Source organism: Colossoma macropomum, unplaced genomic scaffold (genome assembly GCF_904425465.1).
Source record: "Colossoma macropomum unplaced genomic scaffold, Colossoma_macropomum, whole genome shotgun sequence".
Classification (NCBI taxonomy): domain Eukaryota; kingdom Metazoa; phylum Chordata; class Actinopteri; order Characiformes; family Serrasalmidae; genus Colossoma; species Colossoma macropomum.
The window spans coordinates 12747264-12768479 of NW_023494809.1; the positions used below are offsets into that span (position 1 = coordinate 12747264).

Sequence of the window (21216 nt, forward strand, 5' to 3'; positions counted from 1 at the left end):
TAGTACTTGTTTTAACTGAGTAAATGTTGTCTAGATTCAAGCTAAAATCATCCAGATTCAACTTAGTGTTTATGGAAATATGTACATTACAATATGTGGAGGAACCAAGCTTAATTCTGACCCTTACGCCTTCATTTTAAATGCAAAGTCTGCCACGGGTTTCGGTTTTTAGGACCCAGCGTGACTAGGATAGGGGCGGAGCTTGTTAATGATTGACAGCACTTTTTTCAAGAAGCCAGAGCAGAGTGGTCGAGTGCTAGCGTAGATGGGATGTAGGGCTCCACAGACGAAAGATATTTTGATATTAACACAACAGTTGTTTAACCGTCTAATAACGTCTGTATTTAACGGATAGTTTTTATTTAATACCGAGCTAAACGACCGAGCAATGCACCCACAGCCTTAATTTTCTCATCAGTGGTACTGTCGTAGAGCTGATAATGCTAAAAATGCAGCTACCCATGAAAAAGGCGGAGGAGGGAGACGATACGGCCGAGGACGAGAGGGAACACCCCGAGCTTCTTTCCGAATCGGCCTTTACAACGGCCACTGACAGACTTCAGGAAACTACTGAGGAACCAGGATTTCCCTTTTTGACTAAAGAAGCTGTTTATGAATGGTTTGGCTTGCACCTGAAGCCAGCTAAGCGTATCGAGTTTATGTACGGATTGCTTCATATGTGCCAGCCTTTAGAACTTCGCTTCTTAGGCTCCTGTCTGGAGGACCTTGCTAGGAAAGATTTCCACGTTCTTCGAGACTTTGAAATAAGAGCGAATTCTCCAAGCGATCTTGGTCTTTTGACAGATGCAATTGACCCAGTGACGAGATCTAAACTACTGGTCTGTCTGTCTCTCCTGGGATCTGATAACAGGGAATGTGCTGGGGTACTATTTCGGATACTGAGCCATGTGGATCCCGCCCTTCTAGTGTCTTCCTACCCAGACTCTCCGTTTGATCCGTTTCGTGCACTGTCTGGGGATTCAGATGGAGATGGCACACAGAGCCGTGGTTTCGGACCATTTATTGAACCACGGTCTGGATTCTTGGAGCAGCTAGCGGTCCTTTTCACCATGGCATCACTTCACCCTGCCTTTCTTTTTCATCAAAGAGACAAACTGCGAATGCAACTTGAAAAATTCGAGCATGCTCTTCTTGGGGAGCAGACCAGACATCATTACAACCAACATAACACCCATACCCAGGTGTGTGTGATGACTGAGTTTCTGTTTAACTGTTTAGCGGTGAGGTTACTTAACCACTCAGCGTTCATGGTTAATTGCAAAGTAGCCGGCTTGCAATTGGCTAAATCAAGCATAACATAAATTAACATGAACTACATGTTCTTAATGTAGTCCGAATTAGGGGTCTGACTCATGGCCTAATCATTGTCCCTTTATTAACAAGACTATTAAGTGTTTGCTAGGCTGTTATAAGAGCTAAGAGGTCAGTTAGCTAATGTTAGCTAGCTAGCTAGCCAGACAACTAGCTTTAGCTCGATAGCTAGCTAGCTGACTAACTTAAGTTGTCCGTGTATGCTAGCACCAGTGTGCACAATTTGTCAAATATATGTTCGTTATGGTTACATAGGCATGATACAAAGACGTGTGTAGATACCTCAGCATGGGCTAACTGGGTGTTGCTAATTATCTAGGCAGCTAGCAGTGTAAATTAAACTTATTGGGTGCCACAAGAAAGACCTTCTCGCTAGCACGATACCCTTCGAGGTAGCTAGCTAGCTGCTTAGCGCCTAGTTATCAGTAAGATAATACTTGGAGATTGTTTAGTTGTGTGAAAAAATGAATTGTGGTAAATGTCGAATCACTCGCTGATTTCTAGTGAAAGTATAATAACCCAGAAAAGTGAATATATTGAGGTTAAATGTGCATACGTCAGCAGTGTGACAAGATTAATTGACATGATATTTGACCCTTTTAGCATAAATTATGTGAATAAGAGGAGTGCACGAAAAATGTCTTCAGTTAACGTTAACTGCAATTCGCAGTTGTGTCTTTAATGTAAAGCTTTCTATCAAAGTTGCCAAGCAAAAGGATGACATTGTGTCCTGTCTCTTTGGTGTTTATTTAAACTACTGAGTTCTATGGAGACCATTTTTTTGTACGATTTTTTTCACAGTAGTCGAAGGGCAAAAGTGCAAAGAAAAATTGCCCGAGATAATATGAAGATTTTTTGAGAGGAGACGAGAATCAAAAAGGGGAAAACACGGAGTTCTCCGAGTGGCTCTTGTTAATGAAACTTATAGACAAAACAGAGATGGAAGTGATTTGGAGGCATTTGGATGATACAGAATAATGATGTGAGCCAGTGAAATGAAGTTGTATGCAGAAAAAAAAAATCACCTGTAAGTTTTTTAGTTATTAATTTCCTAGCGCCTCTCCTATCCCTTTGTGATGCACAGGTTGTTTTGTGCTGATATGTATATATTAGGATCCCTCATTAATTTAGTGTGCCCTGTAGTACTCACTTTTGACTTTCTGTAGGATTTAGTGTTCCTTTAGCAGTCACTCTGTCTGTCTGTGCAGCTGCCATTTGTTCATGCATCTGCAAATGTTCCTGTTATTCTTCTGGAAGACCTTTTTTGGCTCTTTATCAAACTATACCAGAATTTAACCTTTGGCCACATCAGAGTATTATAACAGTACATGTTTTTGATCAATTTTGTTAAATTCATTGGTTGTATTTAATTTAATATTATTGTTATCAAGCTGAGATTTTTATTAGGACTTGCCTGTAGAGGTTCGTTACCTGGAAATTGGTGTGCAGTCAGTTTATCAGTTTCTTGCTCAAAGACTTTTGGTCAAATATTGTTCATAGATAATAAACTAGCACTAGACACAATGACACTAGAATTACGACATTAAAATATTACCATTTTTGTAAATACATTTAAAAATATATAGGTATATTTTTTGCATTTGTGTCAATGTGCCAAATTCCGGACGTATTAAGCTGTACACTGACATTTCTTTTCTTTTGTTACTCCAGAGCAGGCCACGAACGCAAGAGTGCCTCTTTGCAAGCACAGAGGTCTGTGTGAACGAGAAGACACAATCTCATGACCTAACACCTCTTCATCACAGTAGAAAAGCTGAGAGAGACGGTAAAGCTCACGGTGTGTGTTTTATCTGTCTTATGATTTATGAGTTGGCTGTTCAATTGAAAATGGAATAGACGGGTACAATGTTGTGGTGCAACTTACAAAAGTGCAGTCAGTCATTTTTGTGTCCAGAAGTGAGGTGCTGATCTCACTAATGTAGATTTTATTCACTGAATGTGTAGAAAATGTGTTGTAGCAGTCAAGGACAATATTGATGATGTGTGCCCTTTGTCTGGTTTATTTCTGGTAGCTATTTAGTGTCTCATATATATTGCAACGGCTGTAATTTAGGATTAGGGCACACTCACTCAACATTTTTACAACAAACTGGAACATTGGCTTGTGTGACATACCTGTGTGTAGTTGTTGGGATAATTTCCTCTATTCATGCTGTTCCAGAGTGTTCTCCTCCATATTAAAGCAATAAGCCACGAGAGGCCGTGGGTTACTGCGATTTTATCACGGGAAGGGTGTTTTTAAGCACAACACGAAGCGGAACTCCTTTCCTTGTGATAAAATTGCAGTAACGCAGAAAATAATTTGAGTTACTATTAATAATAATCAACATAAACAAGTATTCTGCCAAGAAATGTAGTTCCTATACAGTACGGTATTGTTACCAAGCAACCATGGACCGCTGCATGAGGAGAATGTTCGGTCACTCATTGCTGTTTATTAAGGTCATTTCATGATTTTTAAAACTTTTTGTCGTATAACAATGATCATATGATAAAACAACACTGTTCAGTGCAAAAACTTTCGCTTTATGAGTACTTTTTGGTCCGCGAGTCTTATTTAGCACTAATCCAGCGGCGCACCTCTTTTCGTGCTGCGGCTGAATCTCAAACAGCTCCCTGCTCCCTGCACTACGGTAATACTGGATCCCGCAGCCCAACGGTGCAAATATAGCTAAGAAATAGTCATTTGGGACTCTGATACATCCATAGTTGATAAATGATGCACTATGCAGTTTAATCATACCGTAAGTGCTTTAATTCAAGGCTGTGATATTAATGATGGAGTGGTTTAGGCTGTTAGAAATTTGTCATTTAACGTTTCTTTTTTTTTTCACATCTGTTTCATCCTGATGAGTGTAACGGTTGTAGTTTTGAATGAGTGTAACATAATCACATATTTCAAATGTTTGTTCACAAAGGCCCAGTAGCCTCCATTATAAGTTTTGAGTTAACAGCTATCTGTTCATTTCTAAATCTGGGAAACTTGTCGAAATTATTGTAATTGGTAATCAGTAGCATGAAATAAATTCAGTACATAGAGAGAGGCTGAAAATGCTGGAGTGTTCCTTTAAATAGGGGTAAAACATTCCCAACTTCACAGATACAGGTAGACAATTTTGTTGTATGGTAAATGCTATATGACTATTGTCAGCCTTTTTTTCAGAATCATCACAAGGTCATCTTTATCATTTAAGAGGGTTTGTTTACTTAATTCCCTGTTCATTTATTTAGTTCCCTATTATATTTGCACACCTCTGTATATAGCCTAATGGAAGAACTGAAACTAAGTGACAGAAGTTTTTATCCACATGCACTTGAATACCTAATTGGAACGTCATGTACAGTGTGAGGTCTGTAGCTTGAAAAATAAACAGATTTTAAGAACAAACAACTTGATATTAACTGCTCTGGAATCATCGTCAATCTTGTGTTTGACGTTTCAGCAGTCCACATAGAGAAGATTGTGTTGAAGGGCATCTCATGGGGCAAGACAGATCGGGAATACAGTTTTGAGGTATGTTCAAGGTTGTATGTGCATGCACATAATTTAGGTAAGGCAATAAAATTATGTAACACTCAACAGTTAGATCAGTGCATCTTGATTTACTTTGTAATATGGATACATATACCTTTTCAAAGAATTGTTATGAACAGAGGCCGACTCTGAGGTAGGTCAGATTTGAGATGTTTAAAAGACTTTGTAACATTATGAACGTTTAGTCTTCTGAAACCAAACGTACAAAGCAGTATCCTAAGTTCAGTGACTACTTGCAAGTTAGAATAGTAATTGATTTTCCGCTTCCTACAGTGACATTAGTTAGTCATCGTATAAATGGTGTCATTGTATCAGCTGTGTGAATATCGTAAGCAAGGGTGTATTTTGGAAATGCTGTGCAGAATGTAAATAAAAACAGAATGCAATAATATGCAAATCATGAAAACCCTATATTTAAATGAAAAACACTACAAAGACGATATATGAAATGTTGAAACTGAGAAATTTTGTTTTTTGAAAAATATATGCCCATTTTGAATTTGATGCCAACAACACATTCCAAAAAAATTGAGATGGGGGAATGTTTACCACTGTGTTTCATCACCTCTTCTTTTAACAACACCCTGTAAGGTAATTTGGGAACTGAGGAGACCAATCAAGGCCTTCCCTGAAAAAGACGTTATCTGGATGGCAGTATATGTTGCCAAAATATGTATATATCATTCAGCATTAATGGTGCCTTTGCAGATGTGCGTGTCACCCATGCCCTGTGCATTAATGCTACCCTATACCATCATGAATACTGGCTTTTGAACTGTGCACTGATAACAAGCTGAGTGGTCTTCAGCCCGGAGGACACAGTGTCCATGATTTCCCAAAAGAATTACAAATTTTAATTCATTGGACCACAGGACACTTCTCCATTTTTGCCTCAGTCCATCTCAAATGAGCTCGGGCCCAGAGAAGGTGGCAGCATTTCTGGATCCTGTTTATATGTGGTTTCTGCTTTGTGTTTTAGAGTTTTAACTAGCATTTTTGGATGCAAAAACGAACTGTTTTCACAGACAGTGTTTTTCAGAAGTGTTTCTGAGCACATGCAGTGATTTCCACTGCAGAGTCATGTCTTTTTTTTAATGCAGTGCTGCCTGAGGGCCCAAAGATCTTGGCCAGCCAATACTGGTTTTTGGCCTTGTCCCTTGCATACAGAGATTTCTCCAGGTTCTCTGAATCTTTTAATGATATTATGTACTGTAGATGATCTGTAGATGATAGGTTCTTTGCTATTTTATGTTGAGAAACGTCATTCTTGAATTGTTGCATTATTTGCCTGCACAGTCTTTCACAGAGTGGTGAACCCCTCCTCATCTTTACTTCTGAAAGACTCAGCCTCTCTGGGATGTTCCTCTTATACTCAATCGTATCACTGACCTGTTACCAATTAACAACCAGGTGTTTTGTTTTTTTTTCCACAACTTTACCAGCCTTTTGTTGCCCCCGTCCCAACTTTTTTGGAACATGTTATTGGCATCAAATTCAAAATGGGCATATATTTATTAAAAAATAATAACATTTGATATGTTGTCTTTATACTATTTTCAATTACATACAGAGTTCAAATGATTTGGACATCATTGCATTTTGTTTTTATTTACATGTTGCACAGTGTCCCTACTTTTTTGGAAATGGGGTTGTACTTTAAGCGTGCAAATTGAGATAATCTAATGTTAACTCGAAGTTACTAATTATTCTACTGTGATAGTTTTATATAAAGCTTGTTTTGTGGGTTTGTCAGAAATGGAGGTGTTGTGTAGACAAGCTGCTAGTTGATGCTGTCTCTTGGGGTTAGCTTTTAGTTTTGCACAAACACCTGCCCAATTGCCAGGCTTGTGTTTCCTCTCACACTGCCTGCTTTGGTGCTACCGGTAGTTAGCTGTATAAGAAGACTCATCTGCTTCTTATCTTATCAACTATAGCTTATAATATAGATTGAATCATGAGCAAAAAATAATAGAATGACTTGTATGTGGGATGCAAGTGTAAGATAAATTAGAACTTTGAAATGGATGTGAAACCATTTATCCCTGTTTTTGCTAGGCCCAGAGAAGATACTGTGCATTTATACATACTCACCAAAAGTTTATCTCTGTATTATTGGTAAAATGTATATTTTTTTCAAGCAATTTTCTTAATTCCCATCCTTATGGTGAACAAAGGTGAACAACATTTACCTGATCATCAGAACTGTGTTAGTTTCAGAATTATCTACATGATAAATTTGGAGGCAGCTGCTTTAAAACTGGCTATGACTGCAAATTGTGAAGTGTACTCTACCTGGAATGTTTCTGATTGCTACTAATGTATTAATTTATTACTATTACTACTAATTGCTACTAGAGTGAAACTTCTACAGTTTCAACCACTTTACATTGACTGGTACATGGATGGAATAAGTTTAGCCTCAAATGCATGTCCAGCACTGATGCAGCTCTTATCCTTTCCTGTGCTGTGGAATCACCATGGTGGTTAATTGGAACATTTAACTAGTGAACTAAGGTATAATTTTCAATATTGAGAAATACTACTTTACAGTTAATGAGGTTAGTGCAGATTACTACAAGCAGGGGTTCTTGTTGTTTTTTTTGTTTTGTTTTTTTTGTTTTTTTTTATATAATTTGAAAGGAGATGTATTGGCATTTTGTCAAAAGACGCATTGCTTGCTTCTGACAAAATATTTGTGTAGATGGATTGTTCAGATCTTACCTTAGATCACTTTTCTTCCAGTACTATCTGTTCTTGTCATTTGGCACTAAAACCATTGTAATAACTTTTGCCTGCTACATTTCTTTTTTTTCTTTAAAATTATTTTTAAGTCTCAGTAACATAGTTGGTTTTTGGTCAATCGGCAACATGTGTACACTTGACAGTGACCCACACATGCACTTGCCCATTTTGTATTTTGCTTTGTGGCCTACCTTCAAGAATTGAGAAGGCTGATAAGGGCCTAGTTGTGTGAGGGGTTGTCTTGCCTTGTATAATTAGGTTGTCTGTCATTTGAAACAATATACTTCCAAGATGATGTTCCTATCTTGTGTTTTCCTGGGTGTGAATTAGAATGGGACCAAAGTTGCAGTGACATACTGGATTATAATGAAACATCTAGGCTTTTATCAATGTTTTTGAAAAGCAAAACTAAATTTACAACATTCTCAAATATTGCAGAGTACTGCTTACATAATATACTTAAATTAAGGTATGAATGAAATGAAATGAATTAAATGAAACTTAATGAAGCTTTGTGTATATGAGGGGTGTTCTCTACTTTAATTTCAAAAAAGGTCTTAATCTTTGGGCTGTAGTACAGCTATGTGTGGTTTAGGCACCAGCCCTGCCATGTAGCGTCTGTGATAAGATTAGACAAATAAGAGTGGAATGCATGAATAAGCTTTGACCAATTGTGTAGCTGTATGTGAGGTGATAGAATCTGACAGGGCATTCATCTTGAATACAGACACGCAAACACAGCTACACCCTGGTCATTCACTCTCCATACTTTAACTTTCTGCCCTTGGTTGGTGGAGACAGATGGTCACAAATAGATTTATTTATAGTTTGTTACCAAGTCTGCCATATTTGTTAGAAATTAATCCGACATATTATGTCCTGACAGTGTGTATATATAGGTAAAACAGAGAACTAGTATTATGCTATTATGCTAGTATTATGTGACAATTATTTATTATTGCCCACCCCTAATTCTTGTGATATGAAGCTGAAGTCAGCTATTTGCCAGCTTCAACTTTTCCTGTTCCACCTTAAATGGTGCAGCAGTTACATTCTGGTGCTTCAGGCGAAGTGGAATGGGAAGTTTAGCTAGCTAGCTACCAAGACAGCATACTACCTGTGTTTTTTTTTTTAAGCTTCTTATGAAGAGAATGACCATAATACATTGAAACATTAAACTAAGATAATACAATGGTTATCGTAAATTTTTTTAATGGAGAAAATACCTGAATTTGTGGGTTTCTGTGGTCGCTTGCACAGACATCTTGCAGCCCCCCCCATAACACTCCGTTTGGAGGGCCATGTAGCCCGAACATTTTGTCCCACCCCTCAACAAAAACTGGGACACTGTACCCCTAGGTGTGCAAAACGGAGAGATAGGGCTAAGCGGTAGGGCAAGGGGTGAAATGCGATTGGGCCCCTTAGTGTATATCTTTTTTTTTTGTTTTTGTTTTGTTTTATTCTTGGTTATCTGCTGCAGTTATTTTATGGGTTTATTTCTACAAGGACTCTTATTGTGAAGCATTCTTTCATTATGTTGATGCTTAATTCAGGAAGAGAGTGTCAGTTTCCCTTGGCAGCCAAGCAAGTTAGAGGTAGCAAGGCTGAGAGTGAAGGAAGAACCATTCCATGTGTGAGGCAAGGCTGGAGCTAAATACAGCCTTAAATAAAGCTCAACAGTTTGTGTGGAAACTGCTGTGTCTTGTTCTACAGCGTAAAACGCTACAATGTTTACAAGCTGTTTAACTGTAAATTAGTTCTTTCTCATCTTTAACACATCGTCATAGGGTTTACTTATCAATCATCAATGAAATCCGTTTACATCGCCCTGTCGTTAAGGCTTAATGCATAAAGCTGCGCCTATGTTTCAGAAATGCATATTTTCTAGTGTGTACAGGCAGTTCTTGCACAAGATTTTGAGAATGTTCAGTGTATGCTTTGTATAAGTGATGCGTTTCTGATGGTTTTAAGGGTTTTTTTTCCTACAAAAATGCCTTACGCTTCCTAAAGTATTGGGTGGCTGACTAGTGTTTTGATGCAGTGTTACTATCAGAGGATCAATACAGTTCAGTTGGTAAGAATTCTGATTGACAAATCAGCTCAGTGATTGATTACTCCTATTTTCTTTTAGGTGAAGTGGTCAGATTTATCAACAAGTTCAGTCACAAAAACGCATCTTGAACTGGAGAACTTCCTGCTGAAGGTATTTACTATACCCTTAATCAGACAACCGATTTCACATTTGCTTTCTTTCAAGCTAAACATCAAAATGACAAAGAATAAAATAAATAGATTTGATCAGGGTTTGGTCAAATATAATAAATGCAAATGTAGATGCAAGTCATGTTTTTAGCCTGTGATGTTTATATACTGTGTTGTGGTACCAATTTCACATTGTAGACCTTTCTTCCTTTTAGACGTTATACCTTCTTGTTTCTGTTTTTTCAGCTTCCAAAAGAGCACTCCACAGACACTTTTGAGAGGGGTATATTACGGTTACTGAACCAGGGCCAGAAGCATGAGGGCAGAGAGGTGGAGCAATCACTGAAGTAGGTGCAGTTGAACTCATCAGATGATCTTTATATTTGCTGTGTACGTTCTTTCTCAGCTATAGGAAAAAAAAGAATCATTACTTATTCAACCCACATTGTAAATGAACACTGAGTGATCTTTTTTCCTCCTTATGCTAGAGAGAAGTTTCTGGCTGCACCACATGCTTTCCGTCACACAGGAAAAGTTTGTGTTTTCTTCCATTGTGGTTCCTCGTCATCCCACAGTCTCTCCTGCAGCCTATGTAAGTTATTAAACAAGAAGTCTTTGAGATGAGCCTTACACACATTCTTTGATGGCTAGTGTTACAAGAAAATGTCTTTCGTAAATGCACCACCAACGATTAATCCATGGTAACATATCCTGGAATTTTTTCTGGTTAAATTGTGTATTTACAGTTGCTTTTCCCATGTATGCATTATACATAATTCAAATGCAAAATGTGTATTTGCATTTGCATTTTGTGTATAATGGCTGGAAAAAGATAATATGGAAAAACAAAGTGCTTTTGACATTTTTCATCGTTTTAATGGTATAACTCTGACATACTAAAACGGAATAACAATCACCCATTTGTAATTGCATTTCTTCGTGCTCCAGCATTGCCAAAGTTAAAATGTATTTCCAGCGTTGTTTCTATTTCATTTTCACTGTCCATGAGGTACTTCTGTCAGTCAAATGCTGTGGGTGGGATATGTTTTCAGAGGAAGTGATGAAAAAAGCTTTGGTGGTGCTGGCACACTAGCAACCACTGTTAGTGACATTTTAATACTGTCTAACCAGGCTAAGGATAATGAGTTGCAGTTATTTGCAACAAACAGAATGTGAGTTGGCCATGTATTGCATTTTTGGTTGAACAACAAAATTAAATAAACGTTAACATTTATTATTAATGATCATTAGCGTTGTAGTCAAGACTGCTAGAGCAGAGTCAAGACTGAGACCGGGACGCATGGAGTCTGAGTGAATACCAAGATATTTAGTAGTCAGGTCTTAGTCAACACTGAGACTGAGACCACTTTTGTTTTTGTTTTTTTGTTTTTTTGTTTTTCAGAATAAGAAAAAAAATACGTAAATAAAATTAATTGGTGGTTACACATTCATTATCATGGCATATATGTTACATTTTATATAAATATTTGCTAAATATAGCGATAAATAATATATAGCCTAAAACAATATTAATCATTATTATATTATAGTCTTAGTCAACCTTTGATTTGTAACTTTGCTTTGTTCTCTGTTCCTTTCTTCTCAAAAAGTTATTGGAAGTTAAATGAAAACATAGTAATACTAATATTCTGTAATTACGGTTGTTGTAGGGAGAAGTTAGTGACGTTACACGGACACATAAAATAGCTTCAAAATACAACAGAAAATAGCCAAAGGTTAATAACAATTAATGGTGCTCTCTAAATGCGTTTGTAAACAGTGTAATGAGCAGTGCTCTCAGTAACATTTATTATTCTATTAATGCTGGTAACATTTTCTGATAAGAGTTCCACCTTGGATGCCTGAATGCCTCGGTGGCCTGAGGCACCAGAATGTAACTGCTGCACCACTTAAGGTGGAACATTTGAAAAAGGTGAAACGTTTGAACAAGAAGCTAGAGAATAAGAAGTTTCATGTGATTTAAGCTATCAAAGTATCCCACCTACAGTTTTACGTAGAGCTCTACTTGTAAATATGTGCTACGTTTGGACATTTTGACAAGGTAGAATAATTTGTCACAACACCATTTAGTGCTGACCCATATACAGCCATGAGCATGTTAGCCTAACAGGAGTTCTAGGTGGTTACTTGAGAAATGAATGGGCTTATACCACACTGATGTTCATGTTAAATGGTGCAAGCAAAATATTGCATGTTTGCTTTGGTGCTTTTTTCTTTGGTCAGGTAACCATGTCTCTTCAGGGAAGCCCTATAAAGAGGACTGCTCTGAGGCATCAAGTCAAGAGGAAGGTGTGTAATTCTCTAACGGTTTTAAATCATTAGCTCATATGTCAGGCTTAACCATAAATTGAAAATTACTTTTCTGAATGCACTTTTAAAAGTTCTCTGCACTCATGGCAAACTATTTTCAAATCAGGTCTTTTGGAACGTGGGTTCCCTAAGACTTCATTAATTTATTAGCGATTAAAAATCACTGTCCATTAGACTTTATAAACATGATGAACATAATGACCTGTATTTTCACAGATACGGAACCATATGTTCAGGGGCATCGTAAGAAACCTGGCAACAAAAGTCCCAATCTTAAGTAAGTAAACATTTAATTCATTCTAATTTTCTTTTTTTATTATTCATAAATACACTGATTTTGGCATATTTATGACTGAGAACATATATAGAGTATACTATAGAGCCAACACATCAAAAGTGGTCACTCAGTACTTACAGCCTATGCTGCGGCTTTTCTTGGATATAAGATGATGAAAAGTGTGAGTTATGTCTGCGGAGTTGTTGGCTGTCAGTAGACAACTTAATATTTTTCTTTTGGAGTCTTCTGGATTGAGTACCTGCCCACTTTTAATTTGCAAACTATTTCAGCATGTGGGGTGCAGAGGGCAAAAGGATGGATCGTGGCTCAGACAACAACGGTCTAGCAGAGTGGAAGAAAAAGAGCTGTGCCCTGAAACCCACTTTCAGCCAGAACACAAAGGTATGTCGATGACGTCTGGTTTTTGGACAAGTGTAATGGTATTTAGGAATGTATGTTATTTAAAACTCAACTTTTAATATATACAGATTACCAGGGTGAAATGGCACGAATCCGATAGCTTTGAGAGCTGTGTGAATGCGAAAATGTCTGATCTTTTCAAATCAAGTCAAGTCAAGGCCCCCATTGTCGTGAAGTGTTGGCAGCGTGACAACAATGCGTAAATTAGTGTGTCCTTTTGTTTTTTCTCCTTCTTGACCTAATCATGAACAGCTGACCGGATATTCAGAGCAAATGATCTTTGCGAAGAAGGCTTGTGCTGCCAGTTTGTTCATACTTCTTGTGTTGTGCATGAGGCATATGATGATGACTGGATATGCATATCGAGGTTGTTTCAGGGAGGACGGATAGAAACACGCTTACAAACACACATGTGAACCATCAAGACAGGACGATTATAAAAACTTGAGCGATAAGCTTGCAGACAAACAAAATACTTAGTCACTAAAGTGTACTACAGTGAATCTCTTTCATTCTTAATACAGCCAGTAGGTGGAGAAGGAGAGAGTCCAAGCACTAAGCCGAAGGCCAGAGCTGCCCCTTCTGATGGGTAAGACCAGCAAAAAGATATCTTCCCTAAAATCTTACTTAACAACTGGAGTATTTTCAAATCTGATTCTGAGACTCTCCTCTTTAAATATTTGATGAGTCATAAACAATAGAAGGGATGTCTTTAAAATGTAATGAATACAGTGGATGCTCCCTACCTTTTCCTAAAGTGGTGAGAAAGGAGAGAGAGGGGTTGGAGGAGTCCATTACATCAGCAATGGGACAAAGTCGCTTTTATCACCACTGGCTCATAACTACAAGGGAAAAGGTAGACCGTTGTTTTTTCTTATTCTGTTGACTAGAATACAGTGTCCAAATTGCATGTGCCATTTACTTGCATTTATTTAACATTTCACATACTATGCTGCACAAAATCCAGCTAAACAGGACCAATAATGCTCTCTTTGTAATTAAACAGGCAGTCTGGTGTGCTTTATTACCAATGATATCCTAGATATGCTCAGAAAAGCATATTGAGATGTCATGTAGTTCAGTTCTGTTATTGATTGCCAAGCTATAGTTATTTGTTAAGGTTGCTACAGACTACAGACTCTCTCTCAGACTGGCACTATAGGTAGAACAAAATCTCTGATCATATTCTTCCACATCCTACATGAACTTGCAATTATTTGTCTATTATTTATATACAGACAATGGCCCATGTCAGAACACATATGGAGAGACGTCATCTGAGAGCTACAGTTCACCATCCAGCCCTCAGCATGATGGTAGAGAGAGCTTTGAGAGCGAAGACGAGAAAGGCAAAGGTAAAATGATCTGTAATCAAAAATCCTACATATAGGCTGTGGGCCGAGCCTCGAAAACATTCATTTCATCAGTCCTTGTCGAGGAACTACGTACTTTTTTGTATGTACTTCTCAAATACTTTTTGGTAGCATGGGAAGAACTGTTGCCAATAAAGATATGTGCACGTTTAAAAAAAAAAACAAAAAAAAAACGTAAAGTTTAAATCATTGTCTGTACAGGCAAAATGCCAAGACAACTACACAGAGAGCTCCAATCAGAGTTCAGCTATGATCCAACAAGAGGAACCAGGTCAATCAGATTAGCTGTCGAGATGGAACAATACCAGAGCCGAAACATGATTACATGTTAAACACAGAAAAATATGGCAAAACACGTTTTGCTGTTAAATTATATTTATTGTCTTTCTGATTTCCAAGAATTGCAATAGGTAGGCTAAAGAGGGACTGATATAAAGTGTCATAATGTCTATAGTTTTATATTTAATGTCTTCTAGAAACGTCTTTGACCTACTTTTCACTCACCTTGTCTACCGCATTAGCAGCAGCAGTCACAGATGGCTGCCTATAGAATTTCCTAATAAGCAATTTCATTCTGTTCCATTTGAATGTATTTTAAAAGAGATGTGTTCAAGAGAATCTCCATTTCACATGTAATGTTTCTTTTTCTAATTAGTTTATTATTTGACTGAAAATGTGGGAAACAGCAGAAGTTGAAGTCTTTTTGTCATTTAAATTGATGTAAAATATTGATTTTGTTCATCTAAACTAAAATTAAAGTATTTGAGTTTAAATAAACCACTCAAATTGCTTGTTACCACATGAAATATTTGACAAGTCAGATTTTACACAATGAAAAAACAATAATTCCATCAGAGAAACATTTAGAATGGTATATCTTTATAGCACATCTTTATCTTTATAGCATAGGAACAAATGAAGTAATAGAAACTTAAAATTCCAGTATATAACCATATTATCTAGCAAATAAAAAAATCACAGATGCTGGAAATGCTTTGTTTATCTGGCGTGTATTATTTGGCCACGTTCTCATTTGCATCACACATAATGTCCTGTCTTGCTTATACACATAGCAATAATCACTTGTTTATGTTATGGGCTTATTCTGTAGTGGATATCACTGCAGGGGTTCAGGAACGCTTCTGAAAACCATTGTCCAGAGAAAAGCTACCATTCGGCGCATTGTTCACAAGCTAGCATCCATGATGGTATGGGGGTGCAATAGTGCATATGGCATGGGTGATTTGCACATTTGTGAAAGCACCATTAATACTGAACGATATATACAGGTTTTGGAGCAACATATACTGCTGTCCAGACAACGTCTTTTTCAGGGAAGGCCTTGCTTATTTCAGGGAGACCGTGCCAAACCACATTCTACACATATTCCAAACAGCATGGCTTTTGTAGTAAAAGGGTCCAGGTACTAAAGTGGGCTGCCTGCTGTCCAGTCCTGTCACCCACTGAAAACATTTGATGCTTTATAAAACAAAAAATATGACAAAGGAGACCCTGAACTGTTGAGTAGCTGAATATATCAAGCAAGAATGGGAAAACATTTGACTTTCAAAACTGCAGCACTTGGCTTCCTCTGTTCCCAAACACTTATGGTGTGTTGTTAAAAGAAGGAGATGCAACACAGTGGTAAACATGCCCCTGTCCCAACTTTTTTTGAAACTTATTGCTGGCATCAAATTTAAAATGAGCATGTATTTAAAAGACATTTTCTCAGTTTCAACATTTGATATTTTGTCTTTGATATTTTGTTCAGCATCCCAGCTTTTTTATAAGTTGGGTTGTATTTAGCATAATATATCTGCTCACACACTGCCGATTAAATATAACCTGCTTCCATGCTGCAATAAGAAAACTGTAAGATTATTAATGTAACTTGCACATCACTGGTGCCTGTTTAACCTCCATTTAGTGGTTCCAGCCCCTGTGGTATGATGAATGAATAAAATACATATTAATTGACTTCAAATAATATTTATTACAGTTACATACCTGTGTATCTAGCCCTCTGCGCTAGCGCTGCGCGGACTAAAAGGAAACAAAAGGTGATTAGAGACGTTTGATTGACTTTCTTTAGTAGTTGACAACATTTGCCTGATTAGCTTTGTGACAAATTACAAAGTTTACGACAAAATGTACAAAAAACTGAGAATGCCAACAATCGCGTTTGTAATCACAAAAAATTGTCATAGTGAGCTTTTACTCAGTCCAGAGTCGGGTCAGTCAACTCAAACTACAGCAGATAGTGAGACTCTGCCCACCACCTGTGATTCTGAACTTACCAAACTAAACTCATGTTCTGCTATGGCTGTGTTTATGAACCTCCCAAACTAAGCTTTTCTCTCTGTCTTCCTTCTTCAGACACAGACAGCCATTCAGATGACTCAAGAAAGTCTGTTGCAGACCCTGTCCTTGTCTGTCCAGTAATAGGAGAACCTACTGATGCCCTTCACTCACTCATTCCACTTGAACAAAGAGGCCAGGAAATCCACCCTGAGGGCACTCTGCAGGGCACTGCTGTGGAGTTCCACCAGCTTCCTTTTGCCCACCATGCACCATTCCCAATCCCCAACGGACCTGCCGTTTTAGCAACTGGGAGCTCTCCACAGCTGCCAGATACCAAAGTAGGCACCGAGCTAATGATGCCACATCCTGGGGTCATCCCCACCCCATCAGTAACTTTAGATGACCCAGAGAAATGCTCATCAGAGGTCCCTTCTGCCATCCAGTCTTTCAACACCTCAGTTCTTGGCCTCCAATCTCCTGGCAGCCCGGTTTTGCAGCCTATTCTGCAGCGGTTTAAGACAGCTGGGGCACAGGCTGGTACAGAAAGTGGGGTGTTGGTCCCTCCACCCCACCAGTCTCCCATGGGCGCCCTTAGTGTTGTTCCGTCTGGCACCCCTTTTCCCCCAGCCCTTCAGGCAGCCTATGCCAGGGCAGACCAAGTCCTGAGCTCAGTTCCTCCGGCAGAGTCTCATACCAAACCCCAAGGATTGACTCTTCCTTCTGCCCTGCCACCTTCTTTCAGCCTATCAGTCCCCTCCACTGGCATGCCCCCAATGGGGACTGTGGGCTCAATAGGCACAGCTTCTTCCAGTCAGGTGCCAGCTCCAGTGGTGCCCACCCATACACCTGGACCTGCCCCAAGTCCCATCCCTGCTCTCACACATAGCACTGCTCAGAGTGATGCTAATTCTTACATAAACAGCAGTGCTAGCAACAGCATCCCCCAGCTGCAACAGCTACCTGCTGCTCAACAGGTTCTTTGCTGCAATGCCTGTGGATGTCGGGGCAGTTGTGGCAGCAGTCATGCCCCCAACTACTACTTCCCCACGCAGATGGCTCCAAGGCAAGTCTTCAACATACCACCCATCTTTCAGCTGACATCACTGTGTAGCAGCAGCTACATCAACCAGCTCAGCCAGGCTACACAGAGCAATGGTGCCTCCCAAGTGCCATTTTACCCAGCTGCCCCTACTGCTTTTGCAGGGGGCACTCTACTGCACCCTCACAGCCACACACATTCAGATCATGTGCTAAGTTCCCAGGCGGCCAGCTTTGGACTCCAACAGATGACTGCATTCAACCGCTTCTATCAACCCATTTACGCTACTATGGTCCAAGGAGCTGGCAGTGGTCCAGGGATGGCCCTTGGTGCTGTGAGTGGAGGAATCAACAAGAAAAATGGCAGTATCTCTTGCTACAATTGTGGTGGTAGTGGCCACTATGCACAGGATTGCAAACAGCCACCCATTGATGCTACACAGCAAGGTAAGCAGCAATGTGAAACATTCAGAAATAAGAATACATATTTTGAAAAGTATGAAATGGGGGCCAGGAAAAAATGGGGAAAAAGGCTTAACCTGAAGTGAAATGAAGTACCTGGAGACGAGCACCTTATAGTGGATTTATAAAATGGAAGGTTTATCATCACCTTTTTGGTGTCGCTTGCTAAATTTTGTTAAAAAAAAAAAAGGCTTCTTGTTTTTGTCATGTAATGACATTATCATTATTAGCTCACTGTAGAAGTCTAATTATTTAAGTACTGATGCTTGAAGGAAAGTAACATATACAGTGATCTACTCATAGGTTTTGTTAACATATGTCATGTGTATTGATCCAGGCACTCTTTCTGTTTCCTGCATCACTTCTGCACTCCTTGTTTCTCTTTTAGGTGGCTTCCGGCTGAAGTATGCACCCCATTCTGAAGTGCTAGACAACAACCCTGACTGAGAGTCACGATGCTTAAAGCCTTGTTTTTTTTGTTTTTACCCCAGTACCCCTGGGGTTATTGCAGAGGTCTTTCCACTCATGGCTGAAGTCTTGGTGTGGTGCGGTGTACTGTACATACACATTATTTGTTCTTGAAAAACACTTTGAGGTCTTTATGAACCCAAGTATTTGTGCCTGTAGGGTCCTCAAATGGACAGAATTGTGAGAAAGACAACGTGATTCTACCAGAGTGATCATTCACTGCGGTAACTTGCACTGAGGACTGGCACAGGAGCAACAGCTCATGTTTACTGATCTAGGCTAGTTCTTGAATTAAAGATTGAAGATTGTAGTGAAAGACCATGGCTCTATAGGGCAGGGTACAGTTCAGTTCTTTAAAGCAGTGAACGGGTAAACTCATAGCATCAATGCATATCTCAGTGTAACCCGCTTTTAGTTAGGTGAGAATAGGATAGCTTTCAGAGGGGTATTTTGTATTGGGGTGAACAATGCTGCAAGGGCAGTATGATGATATTAATCAAACTATGTCATCAAACAGTTCTTTGTGTCATGGATAGATTTGATTTTTTTTAGGTTTGTCAAAGAAAAGCCAATATTGTAGCCTTTTCCCATTAAGAAATTACATGTATGCAAATTTTGAACTCCCAATGTAAACAATAATGAATTATAATGAATACTTGTAATGAATCCATTTTGAAAATATCTTGAATGATTTTCCCCAAAGACCCTTTTGTTTTAACTCAGGTTCACATTAGTTCCTGCCATATGCGGTGTACTGTGGGTTCTCCAAGTTAGTGGCTATGTTAACAAGATATTGAAAATATGCCAAAACTATGAGTACAAAGCTATGAATGGTCGTATTAAATCTTTGACCCAGGTTTTAGCCCAGTAATCAAACTTTGATGTGTGACATGAACAGTTTGGAAACAAAATGTTCTTTCATAATTGAGGTCTCCTCCTCCTCATCATTATTATTATTATTATTATTATTATTATTATTAAGCTGTTAAATATTTGCAGGAAGGGAAGGTTCAGCAAGATTTTTTTTTCCCCTCTGCTGCATTGTTTGAATGTATATGTTGGTTTTGTCAATGGTATGAAATATTTTAGCAATGCTAATATTAAAATAACTAATCTTTAGAGCATTTTCCAGTTGATATAATGTGAAATGCATATAAGCATCATCTTTATGTCCAAGGTAAATGCTGCTGTCTTTCATCTTTTGGTTTTGTTTTTATGGTGATGTGCACTATACCAACCACAAATCCTGAAGCCTTGATATGAAAAAAAGTTAGTAACACTATAACTGCAACAGTAAAGCTCCATTGTCCTTTTGTACCATTTTTCTCCAGTATTGCTGTGAATATAATTCATAGCATAGAGCTGCCACAAGGTGGTGCCAAGTAAAGCTGCGTTCTTCTATGGGTGGGGAACTTCAGTCCTGAAAGGCAGGATTCCTGCACAGTTTAGTGACTCCACCCCCCACCCACGCCTGCTTCAGCTATTTAAACAGTGCGAACATCAGCAAACAGTGCTGGAGTCTGTTAAAATGGATAAAATGTCCTACCATATTGTTCCGTTTTACTATCTGTGGAAAGGGTCATTTCCTAAACATGAAGATAAAAAAACATTCTGTTTAGTATTTGATTATGCTCAGGCAGCCAAAGTGGATGAAGCTTCACTCCTGCCTTACATTCTGTAACTGCAGCCATTCAGCCTGATGTTTTTCATTGTTTTTTTTTCCTCCAACAAATCTGTGAAAACAGCTCAAAAAAGCTAACCATTCTGAAAACTTCACTTACTGTCAGTCAGTTGTTCATTTTAGTCTAACATGCAGTAGTTTTGGTGGAGTACTTTGTAAGAACTAAAGCATACGCCCAACAGTATGGCTCTGTTTTGTGCAGCAATAAGGCTGTGTCTCAGTATAGTCAAATCCCCCCAACCACCACCACCATTTTCTAAACTGCTGAGGAAACCTGTTGCAACCAGTAACTTGGGGAAAATGCACAGACTGCTTGAGAAAGAGGTAATGAATGGAGAAACTTAATGTGAGAATGATGTACATAAAAACCTAAGAACCTGCCACTCATACTTGTTAAACTTGCAGTTTGAAAAATGCTGTGCTGTATCATAAGATGATACACTGTTATCTTTAGTTGTATGTTTACTGTTACCTTTGATACCTAAATGTTATTATGTATCAAAAAGATTACAAAATATTTCAATATTTGCATAAACTTTGGGTTTTATGCAAACTGTTCCCTGGAATTTAACAGCAATAAATTTAAAACCCCAGGTTGTTGCCCTGTTTGACTCAAAAATGTAGTATGGGGCCATATGAGTATACCCTAGGTGGCAGAAAAGGGTACATATGTTTCACATATACATTTTGTATGTGGTTTTTGGTGATTGACATAGATTTAATAATGGCTTTTTAATAAAGAAAAGGGACATTTTTGAAACTCAGTGTTTCCTCTGTGATTAGTAACAGTTTCTTCTTAATGTAGAATTATTTATTTATATATATATATATATATATATATATATATATATATATATATATATATATATATATATATAATATGCCTATGGCATGCTTCATTCAAAGCATTTGGGTTTCTCAGCCACTGGCCCTCAAAGTCCCCCTTGGTGGTCCACGGTCCAATTCTGAGAGGGGCCAGTTGTCAATAGTGGGCCAACAGTGATGGCACTGGCATAAAAATCAGTGAAAAACT

The 21216-nt window shown here is 38.4% G+C and overlaps 1 protein-coding gene across 3 annotated transcripts; it reads left to right on the forward strand.

The window, feature by feature from the left end:
• Positions 1–236: 236 nt before the first annotated feature.
• Positions 237–19698, forward strand: LOC118798829 (zinc finger CCHC domain-containing protein 2-like). 3 transcript variants are annotated; one of them, XM_036558400.1, is made up of 14 exons: positions 237–1202; positions 3004–3130; positions 4797–4867; positions 9762–9833; positions 10079–10179; positions 10321–10424; positions 12077–12142; positions 12380–12440; positions 12731–12842; positions 13385–13449; positions 13619–13716; positions 14099–14215; positions 16610–18019; positions 18423–19698. In XM_036558400.1, the coding sequence occupies exons 1-14, from the start codon at positions 441–443 to the stop codon at positions 18479–18481; spliced, it is 3225 nt and encodes a 1074-aa protein (XP_036414293.1). In that variant the 5' UTR covers positions 237–440; the 3' UTR covers positions 18482–19698. The 3 variants fall into 3 exon arrangements, with proteins under 3 accessions (XP_036414293.1, XP_036414294.1, XP_036414295.1); XM_036558401.1 differs by having other exon boundaries at positions 4800–4867; positions 18423–18595; XM_036558402.1 differs by having other exon boundaries at positions 3004–3118; positions 18423–18595.
• The last annotated feature ends 1518 nt before the right edge of the window (positions 19699–21216 follow it).